We start from the raw sequence: 11,954 nt of genomic DNA on the forward strand, positions 1-11,954 counted from the left end.
ATGTCGTCAACCTTCTTTTCAAAATGGTTGACAAAGTCATGCGTAGAGAGGGAGGAGGGAGGGGGGGAGGGGGAGGAGGATTCAGGAGGGAGGAGAAGGTGGCAAAGAGCTTCCTAGGGTTAGAGGCAGATGCTTGGAATTTAGAGTGGTAGAAAGTGGCTTTAGCAGCAGAAACAGAGGAAGAAAATGTGGAGAGGAGGGAGTGAAAAGATTCCAGGTCCGCAGGGAGGCTAGTTTTCCTCCATTTCCGCTCGGCTGCCTGGAGCCCTGTTCTGTGAGCTCGCAATGAGTCGTCAAGCCACGGAGCAGGAGGGGAGGATAGGGGACATAGAGAGTCAAAGGATGCAGAAAGGGAGGAGAGGAGGGTTGAGGAGGCAGACACGTCTACACGTGCACATCTACACGTGCATTTCATAGGCTTGTAGCTTGGTCTTTGTAGCTTGGTCTAATGGTCCACACATGCTATCAGCCATCCAATAAACTTGAGGAGTCTTCGAGGAATTAAATTACGTTTTAGGTTTTCAGCTAAATAGACCCTACGTTTCTCATCATTAGGCCAGTTAAAAGACCGAGGGGCCATGAATATAATACATGTATTATATTCTATTTTAGCCTATGTATTGCAAAAAAGAAATGGGAGATAATATCTAGATGCTTTTTATAGTGGAGATCAAGTTTATACATTTCCAGGGTTGACGAGACAGTGGATTGCATAGTGAGATGGAACAGAGTAAATAGACATTTTGACGTCATAGATTTAGCCGGTGGTAACCTGTGAAATAGACACCGGCTGGAATGCGGTTTTAACCAATCAGCATTCAGAATTAGACCCACCCGTTGTATAATTTAGTCTGTGTATTGCAAATGCCTTTATTGTTGGCCACCAGATCCAGTCAGTGGAATTGTATTTCTAAAGAAAGACATATTAATCTGTCATAGTTTCTATAAGCATATCCATAAGATTCAGTACCGATTTTTCACATGAGGTTCCAATGCCAATTAAATTAGGCTACCCACGATTTAGGCCTATATAAAAACGTGTAATAGTAAAATAGTGTCATGCGCATCGTCTGTCCTTTCACTCTGCTCTCTCTCTCTCTTTGTCTTTGTGTTATTTGCAGAGCACTATAGTAAATAGTCAATATCTTTCTTAGGCCAGCTGACCTTCAAAGATTTCATTAAATAATTTATAGCGATGCATATCTGATAAAAAATCGGGATCCGAAAAGAAAAGCCTAACTGTCATTTTTCAACAGCAGCGACGAGTTTGGGAAGTCCTTTAAATGGAGTTGACAAATAAAACCTGTTGGCTTAGAAAAAACGCCCGGCCGAGAACAAATTATAAGGCTGTGCAGATGAGGTATATTAATAGGTTGGCTTGAGTGTCCGTTTTTACTCGTGAAGACGAGGGGCTTCGTGGCGAGTCGCGGAACAACTGACATTCTAGTTACGCAGTGATCATATAAAATACATGCGGTAGGGTTATACATTTTAAATCATGGACGTGTTGGGAGTCCTCAATTTAGGCGATGTTGCCCAAACTTTCTCAAAAATTGGAACGTTTCCAGTTTTTGATCTCGCTTATTACATCGTGTCCATACTCTACCTCAAGTATGAACCAGGTAAGTGTTTTTTTTTTTTTATCCCTATAAATGCACGTTCAAAAAATGAAATCAACAATGATTGTGAGGTTGAGAGTAGTTTATAATTATGTAGGCTATAGAATATAACACAGGTCAACGTTGAAATAGATGGCTATATTGACTAGGTTATAACCAATATGAGTTGTCAACCTCTGGAAAGTATAGCACCTATAGATACATGCACCTATACAAGCAATACTTTGGCAACTGATAGGCGTACTATGGAAGCCATAATACATTTTTGCTAAATTAATTAACCCTTTATTTGTCTCATAAATAACATTTGCAGCAGCAGCTTGGCATATACCTTGAGGGAAGAATAAAGAAACCACAACAGGAGTTAGATAAACCCAGTTTTCTTTAATACCTCACATTTCCCAATATTTAACCCTGTAAACAGACAGGGTCTATTGTATGAAATCTGATAGAGACCCGTTGCATACCAAAGCTTTGGCCCCTATGCAATAAATAGAATGTCCTTAAATAGAATTTCAGTGGGCTACACACAACATAAATTATCCTCTGCTTTAGAGCAGGCTTGTTCATAGACATTTTGTAATGGTGCATGTTTGTAAGACCTCATTGACATTGTATTAGTCAGAAGTGAAACCCACAATACTCAATAATATTTTCAGTCTAGCCTCTTAGATACAAAGAATATGGGCAAAGCACTTATGTTGTCCTCGAAAGGAATATGTCTAATGAAATGCCAGCACTACTCCACCCCTCTGGATCTCCCTTGTTCACACACAGAATGGTAAACTGAATGAGGAATTGCACGTTAGTTGATAAATTACTTTGAAATATTTTATTATTTACTTATTGACACCGTTTTGTGTTATAAGTACATTATAGTGGCCTATAAAACCTTGTGTAAAAATACTCTGATTCCCTACTTTGACTCTTTGAACAAACGTTAGCCAAATTATGGGTTAGTTCATCTCCAGTAATGGTCGGGGAAAAAACGAATGAGTTCCTAGATCTAGATCTATGTAAACCAATCTCTGAGAGACATGTTGGAAGTGGTTCCCTGGTTCTCACTACATGGTGAAACCCATGAATGAGTTTGGGGGCTGGGGATGTTAAGGGTCAAAGTTAATGTCAGGCCTACCAGTTGCTTTGCGAGGCAGGAAAAGAAATCGAGCAATGTGTATTTTTAGGCCACATTTCTAGGGATCAGTTTTCTGTCAAACAGCAGGCTAATCGCTCCTCCACCCAGAATCACATTTGTTATTTTAGATCTTGACAGTTCTGACTTACATATCCTGATTTACTTCACAATGTTGCAATGATCTATAAATGTTTCATTGTAGTATCTTTGGCCTTTTTAAGTTACTTTGTGGTTTGTTTGATTGTAGAGCAAGACTTGATTTCTCTTTCCTCATGACCAGTAACACTCATGAGTAAAGTTAATGAATAAGTGAGTAATGGATGAGTTAAAAGACCTTCTCTGCAACTTTGTCCTTGAGTAACTCACTCAATGTTGGGAGTTGGTAGACATGTGATATGGGGATGAGAGCTAAGGAAGAACCAACCAAAACATAATATACTGCTCAAAAAAATAAAGGGAACACTTAAACAACACATCCTAGATCTGAATGAAAGAAATAATCTTATTAAATACTTTTTACTTTACATAGTTGAATGTGCTGACAACAAAATCACACAAAAATAATCAATGGAAATCCAATTTATCAACCCATGGAGGTCTGTTTTTGGAGTCACACTCAAAATTAAAGTGGAAAACCACACTACAGGCTGATCCAACTTTGATGTAATGTCCTTAAAACAAGTCAAAATGAGGCTCAGTAGTGTGTGTGGCCTCCACGTGCCTGTATGACCTCCCTACAACGCCTGGGCATGCTCCTGATGAGGTGGCGGATGGTCTCCTGAGGGATCTCCTCCCAGACCTGGACTAAAGCATCCGCCAACTCCTGGACAGTCTGTGGTGCAACGTGGCGTTGGTGGATGGAGCGAGACATGATGTCCCAGATGTGCTCAATTGGATTCAGGTCTGGGGAACGGGCGGGCCAGTCCATAGCATCAATGCCTTCCTCTTGCAGGAACTGCTGACACACTCCAGCCACATGAGGTCTAGCATTGTCTTGCATTAGGAGGAACCCAGGGCCAACCGCACCAGCATATGGTCTCACAAGGGGTCTGAGGATCTCATCTCGGTACCTAATGGCAGTCAGGCTACCTCTGGCGAGCACATGGAGGGCTGTGCGGTCCCCCCAAAGAAATGCCACCCCACACCATGACTGACCCACCGCCAAACCAGTCATGCTGGAGGATGTTGCACGCAGCAGAACGTTCTCCACGGCGTCTCCAGACTCTGACACGTCTGTCACGTGCTCAGTGTGAACCTGCTTTCATATGTGAAGAGCACAGGGCGCCAGTGGCGAATTTGCCAATCTTGGTGTTCTCTGGCAAATGCCAAACGTCCTGCACGGTGTTGGGCTGTAAGCAAAACCCCCACCTGTGGACGTTTGGCCCTCATACCACCCTCATGGAGTCTGTTTCTGACCGTTTGAGCAGACACATGCACATTTGTGGCCTGCTGGAGGTCATTTTGGCAGTGCTCCTCCTGCTCCTCCTTGCACAAAGACGGAGGTAGCGGTCCTGCTGCTGGGTTGTTGCCCTCCTACGACCTCCTCCACGTCTCCTGATGTACTGGCCTGTCTCCTGGTAGCGCCTCCATGCTCTGGACACTACGCTGATTGACACAGCAAACCTTCTTGCCACAGCTCGCATTGATGTGCCATCCTGGATGAGCTGCACTACCTGAGCCACTTGTGTGGGTTGTAGACTCCGTCTCATGCTACCACTAGAGTGAAAGCACCGCCAGCATTCAAAAGTAACCAAAACATCAGCCAGGAAGCATAGGAACTGAGAAGTGGTCTGTGGTCCCCACCTGCAGAACCACTCCTTTATTGGGGGTGTCTTGCTAATTGCCTATAATTTCCACCTGTTGTCTATTCCATTTGCACAACAGCATGTGAAATTTATTGTCAATCAGTGTTGCTTCCTAAGTGGACAGTTTGATTTCACAGAAGTGTGATTGACTTGGAGTTACATTGTGTTGTTTAAGTGTTCCCTTTATTTTTTTGAGCAGTGTAGTACACACACCGTAACACTTTATAATAACTTTGATTTACATTGACATTTTTGTCATTTAATAGACGCAGTTATCCAGAGCAACTTACAGTTAGTGCATTCATCTTAAGATAGCTAGGTGGGACAACCACATATCTGTCATAGTTAGTACATTTTCCCTCAATAAAGTAGCTATCAGCGAGTGTCCTGTGTAGCTCAGTTGGTAGAGCATTGTGCTTACAGTGCCAGGGTTGTGGGTTTGATTCCCACCGGGGACCAGTATAAAAAAAGTATGAAAATGTATGTACTCACTACTGTAAATGACCCAAGAAAATAAAAACATGCTGTGGGATTATTTAAGATACTCTTTGAAGAGGTATGTTTTCAGAAGATGGGCAGGGACTCTGCTGTCCTAGCTTCAGGTGGAAGCTGGTTCCACCATTGGTGTGCCAGGACAGAGAATAGCTTTAAATGGGCTCAGCGGTGGGCCGACATCCAAGCTGAGATATCTGCCAGGCACGCAGAGATGCGTGTCGCCACCTGGGTGTCAGAAGAAAAGTAGTTGAATGTAATCCGCATAGCAATGATAGGAGTGACCATGTGAGGCTATGACTTGGTGTATAGAGGAGAGGGCCTACAACTGAGCCCTGGGGGACACCAGTATTGAGAGTTTGTGGTGCAGACACTGCTCCTCCCCAATTCACCTGGTATGAGCGGCCTGCCAGGTAGGCTGCAATCCAAGAGTGTGGAGAGCCTGAGACACCCAGCCCTGAGAGGGTGGAGAGGAGGATGGGATGCTTCACAGTGTCGAAAGCAGCGGATAGATCTATAAGGATGAGAACAGAGGAGAGAGAGTCAGCTTTGGCGGTGCGGATAAGCCATAAAACAGTAATGAATAAGCATTAATGAACAATTGATAAACGATGAATAAATGTGTTCTTCATGCTTTACTAACATTTAGAAACATTTGTAAGCATGATCAGCATTACAAATCATGAGTATTTATTACATTTCAAATAATTTATGAAGCGTTTATAAACATTTATAGTGATTTATAATGGATTATTTATGAAAGTTACTATAGAGTGTTCCCGATGTATAATCTGACTTCATGTGAAGAAAATATCGAAATTGTTATTCTTCTGCAGGGTCAGTAGAGGTGGCTCGCAAGAGCCCTGTGGCCTCTTGGCTTTGTGCCATGCTCTATTGCTTTGCGAGCTACATCTTAGCAGACGTTTTGCTCGGAGGTTGCCCCCTGGACTATTTTCAATACAACAGCCACATCCTCCTAGCCTCCACTATTTGGTAAGATCTTTAAATGGTTAATGTTCTAATCTTCGTCATTGGTTACATTTTTGCTTGAGAAACTGCAAAACCTTTGTCTGTATATGCCTAGGATTGTTGAAATAGGTCAAATTCAATTCGATAGGAAATATTTTGAAATTATTTTTTAAATGTTATTGTTAAGTAACCTAACCACCACCTCAACATTAAATATGTACTCTTTTGTTTCTCTCTTGTTCACTAAAATGTAACAACAGGTACCTAATCTTTTTTTGCCCACTGAACCTGTTCTACAAATGTGTGGCTTTCCTGCCTGTAAAGCTTGTGCTGGTAGCCTTGAAGGAGGTTGTCCGCGCTCGTAAAATTGCAGCCGGCGTGCACCATGCCCATCATGCCTACCATAACGGCTTCCTCATCATGGTCATCATCGGCTACGTCAAAGGTTGGTGTCTCACTGCACTTCCCCCCATTGCTACAGCTGTGACCTGTAGGCCTTTCCTTGTGTGTGTTCATTTTGCAGGGGGAGGAAGGCAAAACGAAGATAAGACCAGAGAAGCAAGATACAGACCTTTGTCCTAATTATTTGTACATTTTATTTATATCCTCACAGGGTCAGGAGTAGCTCTCATTTCCAATTTTGAGCAACTGCTTCGTGGTGTGTGGAGCCCCGACACCAATGAAATCCTCAACATGTCATTGTGAGTTGGTTTCCCTTACAGCTCTGTGGTTTATGTGTCGCCGCCTCCTCTCATGAGAGATTTATTTTAGATGTCTGGTTGTTAGTAACCTAAGCTGTTTCAGGGCGGCTCGGGGTTCCGGCTCTAGTTTTTTAATTTGTTTTATTACAGCAAATAATCTGATATTGATATTTCCATCTATTACTCATGAAGGTATCAGGTATTTCAACAACTTGATTTGAAGGCATTCAAATGCATTGACTGACTCTCTAGGTATCTAGGGAACATTTTATGTTCCCTATACAATATACAATATCAATATCAAGTTCCCTAGATGTTCCCTATACAATATCAAACACTTGTAATTTGGGCTGGACTATCCCTCTTAAAGCTGACCAATGGATAATAATGGATTGTTTTTTTAATCAAGAGACGTAACTTTGCTTTATTTTCATAAAATGTTCCCTCTCCAGCCCTACTAAAGCCAGTCTGTATGGAGCCATTCTGTTTACACTTCAGGAGGCACACTTGCTTCCCGTGTCCAAGAGCACCCTCATCTGTCTTTTCACTCTGTTCATGGCTACTACCAAGGTAGGTCCTGAAGTCCACCAGTTAACACCATACTTTTACTCAGGGATTGGGGCAAATATGCTTTAAATTGTGCAAATGAATTAACAAAAATGTTTCTGGAAAATAATTGTCATTTTCCAGTTCATGGATTCATTAACTGCCAAGAAAAAGGAAACACCAACATAAAGTGTCTTAATAGGGCATTGGGCCACCAAGCCAGAACAGTTTCACTGCACCTTGGCACAGATGGGTTAGCTGACAACGTCACTAAAATGATGTGCGTGCTTCCATGGGGCAGAAGTCAGCGTGTTGTTCTGTTGTGATTCTGGATAGCCAGACTGATAGCAAGAATGACAAGAAACTATTATGTGGGGAATCGTTTCAGCTCCTTTGATCTTGTTCTTGATTTTTATTTAGAATTTTTATTGAACCTTTATTTAACTAGGCAAGTCAGTTAAGAACAAATTCTTATTTACAATGGCGGCCTACCCCAGCCAAACCCGGACGACGCCGGGCCAATGGGGTGACACCCAATCACGGCCGGTTGTGATACAGCCCCTTGATACCATGTCTTATTTTGAGGTGTTTTGACAGATTTTGTTCATGTCAGTGCTAATATGGTAAAAAAAAACACTAGCTAGCTAACCAACCAACAACTGTAACAATGTATTTAAGAGACAACAAGTGTTCATTGTGGAAACAGAGTTATGTTCTCAATAAACATTGGAGGCAAAATATTTTATTTATTTAACTAGGCAAGTCAGTTAAGAACAAGTTCTTATTTACAATGACAGCCTACCCCGGACGACGCTGGGCCAATTGTGCGCCGCCCTATGGGACTCCCAATCACAGCCGGATGTGATACAGCCTGGATTCGAACCAGGGACTGTAGTGATGCCTCTTACACTGAGATGCAGTGCCTTAGACCGCTGGGCCACTCGGGAGCCCCAATATAGCTTCCATGTTGTCAGAAATCTAAGTCAACCCCGTCTGTTTTGCCCCATATTTGCACACGCGTTGGTTTTGTTGCTAAACAACCAACCCGTCTATAGATTCTACAAGTGTCTGGAACTCTATTGGAGGGATGCCACACCATTGTTCCATGAGAAAAATTCCATTATTATTTTTTTAATGATGGTGGAAAATGCTGTCTCAGGCGCGGCTCCAGAATCTCTCTGGTGACTGAAACAGCCATGGCATATGGTTTACATCGTGACCTCTCGTGCCATGTGGATGAGGGCATTGTCATCCTATGGGGGCATAGCCATTGTAGCCAAAATAATGTCCTGCCCAGCATTTTTATACATGACCCTAAGCATGATGGGATGTTAATTGCTTAATTATCTCACAAACCCCACCTGTGTGGAAGCACCTGCTTTCAATATACTTTGTGTCCCTCATTCACTCAAGTCTGTTCATTATTTTGGAAGTTACCTGTATATTCTTATTCTGAACTGATTTTTCAATGGAATTGATCTCAACCCTACTACTGTAATACAATGAACAAAAATATAAACGCAACATGCAACAATTTAATTTTCTTTACTGAGTTACAGTTCATATAAGGAAATCAATTGAAATAAATTAATTAGGCCATAATCTATGGATTTCACATGACAGGGATACAGATATACATCTGTTGGTCACAGATAACTTAAACAAAAAAGGTAGGGGTGTGGATCAGAAACCCAGTCAGTATCTGGTGTGACCACCATTTGCCCCATGCAGCGCGATACAACTACTTCGCATAGAGTTAATCAGGCTGTCGATTATAGCCTGTGGAATATTGTCCCACTCCTCTTCATTGTGAAGCTACTGGATATTGGTGGGAACTGGAACATGCTGTTGTACACGTCGATCCAGAGCATCCCAAAGTTGCTCAATGGGTGACATGCCTAGTGAGTATGCAGGCCATGGAAGAACTGGGACATTTTCAGCTTCCAGGAATTGTGTACAGATCCTTGTGACATGGGTTGTGCATTATCATGCTGAAACATGAGGTGTTGGCGGTGGATGAATGGCACGACAATGGGCCTCATGATCTCGTCACGGTATCTCTGTGCATTCAAATTGCCATATATAAAATGCAATTGTGTTCATTGTCCTTAGCTTATGCTTAGCTGCCCATACCATAACCCAACCGCCACCATGGGGCACTCTGTTCACAATGTTGACATAAGCAAACCATCAGTCTGCCATCTGCCCAGTACAGTTGAAACCGGGTCTGTGAAGAGCACACTTCTCGAGCTTACCAGTGGCGTAGGGTAGCCTGGGCCTAGGAGACGTACTGGTGGCCAGATGTACTGCGCAGGCATACTCCTACCTGGCTGTATGCCCACTCTAGCACGGCACTTGCGAGGGGCTGGAATCGCTCGCACCGGACTGTGCGTGCGCAAGGGCGAGATCGTGCGCACTTCCGCATAGACCGGCGCTCTTCTGATCCGCTGCTCCCCATAATAAGCACGGGGAGCTGGCTCAGGTCTATTGCCTGACCTAGCCACACTCCCTGTGTGCCCCCCCCCCCAATTTTTTTATTGGGGCTGCCTCTCGCACTTGCCAATCGGCGCGTATAATGCCTCGTAACGTCGCCGCTCCGCTTTGGCTGCCTCCAGCTCCTCCTTAGGGCGTCGGTATTCCCCAGCCTGGTGCCATGGTCCTGCCCCGTCCAAAATTTCCTCCCATGTCCATGATTCCAGATACCTCTGCTGCTCCTTCCTCCGCTGCTTGGTCTGTTGGTGGTGGGTAGTTCTGTCACGTTTGTCGTAAAGATGGGACCAAGGCGTAGCGGGAATGTGTATGCTCAGCTTCTTTATTATTGAGAAGAAAATGAAACAAAACAACAACGATGACGACGAAAAAACAGTCTCGTAAGGACAAAATGACTATACAGAGAAACAACTACCCACAAATCCCATGACAAAATCACCTCTATTAAATAGGACCTTCAATTAGAGGCAACGAGGAACAGCTGCCTCCAATTGAAGGTCAACCCAATAAACTACGCATAGAAATAGAACAAATAGAACGAACATAGAAACACATTAACATAGAATATAAACCAAAACACCCCGAAACACCCTAAACAAACACCCCCTGCCACGCCCTGACCAAACTATAATAACAAACAACCCCTTTTACTGGTCAGGACGTGACATTGAGAGAAATAAGCTTTTTGTTCATATGGAACATTTCTGGTATGTTTTATTTCAGCTCATGAAACATGAGACCAACACTTTACATGTTGCGTTTGTATTTTTGTTTAGTATACTTACCTCTGACATCCTATTATTTACTATTAGTATTAGCAATTAAACACAATTGATAGTGATCTTAAACTATGTTAATTTGGTTGTCTCAACTAGAAATTACGCAAACTAAGCAAATATTTTCACACTGATGATTTGTAATTCTCTTAGGTGATCTTGACCGCCCGCCATTCTCACGGCTCTCCCTTCGTCCTCATCGAGTCTTGGGTGTGCCACTTGCTCTTTGGCTCCCCTCTTGGAGGTGGTGAGGAGGAGCACCATGCCAGCCCTGCCCCAGCCCCCGTCGCCCCCGTCTCACCAGTCAAAACTAAGGAGGAGCTCGGCGAAGGCACCCGCAAAAGGAAGTCCAAGAAAGCCGAGTAGAACACAAACTACTACACCAGTGAAGGTGGGAAAAAGGTCCCCCATCAACTAACTGCATATGATTTCCTCTCATAGTCCAGCCTTCTATTTAGACATGATGGAGTCTCCCATTCCTTGCTGTGGAAAGGGGCAGTTTGATGTTTACCAAATGAGCAAATGAGCAAATCTATTGAAGCAAATGGTGCTTTCTATGACATATTACACAGTATGGGGATTCTGTAAATAGCTCACAGAAGTCAAGTCAAACACTTAAATCTTCCTTCCGGCCAGTACATACAGTATAAACATATTTATTTACGTATTTATTTTTCATCTGTGATTATCTGTTACTGTGTGCAACAGCACGAGGTGAACAGTGAACTGCAAGTTACTTGATTGTTTTAGGATGGCCTTTGTTACAAGTACTTCTTGCCGTAAGCTATCAATGGGTTTTTGGTTTAAACCTTGTCAGACCTATTTCAGTAATGTAAAGAAATTGGATCAAAAGCACAATCTGACCCTAGATCAGACAACAGAATGAATCAGACAATACAACAGAATATGAAGTAAGTAATATAATGTGAAGAATATATGGCTGCTTTTTACAAAGTAAACAAGTGAAATGCATGTCCTTTATTAATAAAGGCAAGTCAAAATTCTTACGTGGTGACACTTTTTGATGAATTGTTTAGTAAATGACATTGTTATATGTTGTTAACGGTTACCAAACAGAAAGTATGAGGTAGAAAGCTATGCATTCATACAGAATTGTGCAACATCAAATTACAATCAATTTTGTTTGCAAAAGAGAGGATCTGACAGAGCTTAATAGTAAGGAATTATTTTATAACATTTTGTTTTTATATTGAAACGTAAAAGAAATCAATAAGGGCAAATTGCCACTGTACCCATATACAACACATTAAATAAAACAAGTGACCACACAACAAAAACACAACAGAAATTCAGGTATTTCATGAGAAAGTTACATGTCTCGATATACTTTCCATGAAGAAATGTAACTTATTCAAAAGTGAGCAGTGTCATTACAAAAGTATCTTCAAGGGTTGTCACTC

At 42.5% G+C, this 11,954-nt stretch overlaps 1 protein-coding gene across 1 annotated transcript; it reads left to right on the forward strand.

Annotated features, from left to right (window-relative positions):
- The first annotated feature begins 1,430 nt into the window (after positions 1-1,430).
- On the forward strand, positions 1,431-11,537 carry LOC100194656 (transmembrane protein 38A-1). Its single transcript, NM_001139740.1, has 6 exons — positions 1,431-1,622; positions 5,888-6,044; positions 6,281-6,465; positions 6,634-6,721; positions 7,174-7,291; positions 10,687-11,537. The coding sequence occupies exons 1-6, from the start codon at positions 1,499-1,501 to the stop codon at positions 10,897-10,899; spliced, it is 885 nt and encodes a 294-aa protein (NP_001133212.1). The 5' UTR covers positions 1,431-1,498; the 3' UTR covers positions 10,900-11,537.
- The last annotated feature ends 417 nt before the right edge of the window (positions 11,538-11,954 follow it).

Source organism: Salmo salar, chromosome ssa16, assembly GCF_905237065.1.
Source record: "Salmo salar chromosome ssa16, Ssal_v3.1, whole genome shotgun sequence".
Taxonomy (NCBI): domain Eukaryota; kingdom Metazoa; phylum Chordata; class Actinopteri; order Salmoniformes; family Salmonidae; genus Salmo; species Salmo salar.

Coding starts and splice junctions, on each gene's coding strand:
- LOC100194656 (NM_001139740.1), top strand. CDS start 1,499: ATGGACGTGTTGGGAGTCCTCAATTTAGGCGATGTTGCCCAAACTTTC. Junction 1,623..5,887: donor CTACCTCAAGTATGAACCAG/GTAAGTGTTTTT, acceptor ATTCTTCTGCAG/GGTCAGTAGAGGTGGCTCGC. Junction 6,466..6,633: donor CATCATCGGCTACGTCAAAG/GTTGGTGTCTCA, acceptor ATATCCTCACAG/GGTCAGGAGTAGCTCTCATT.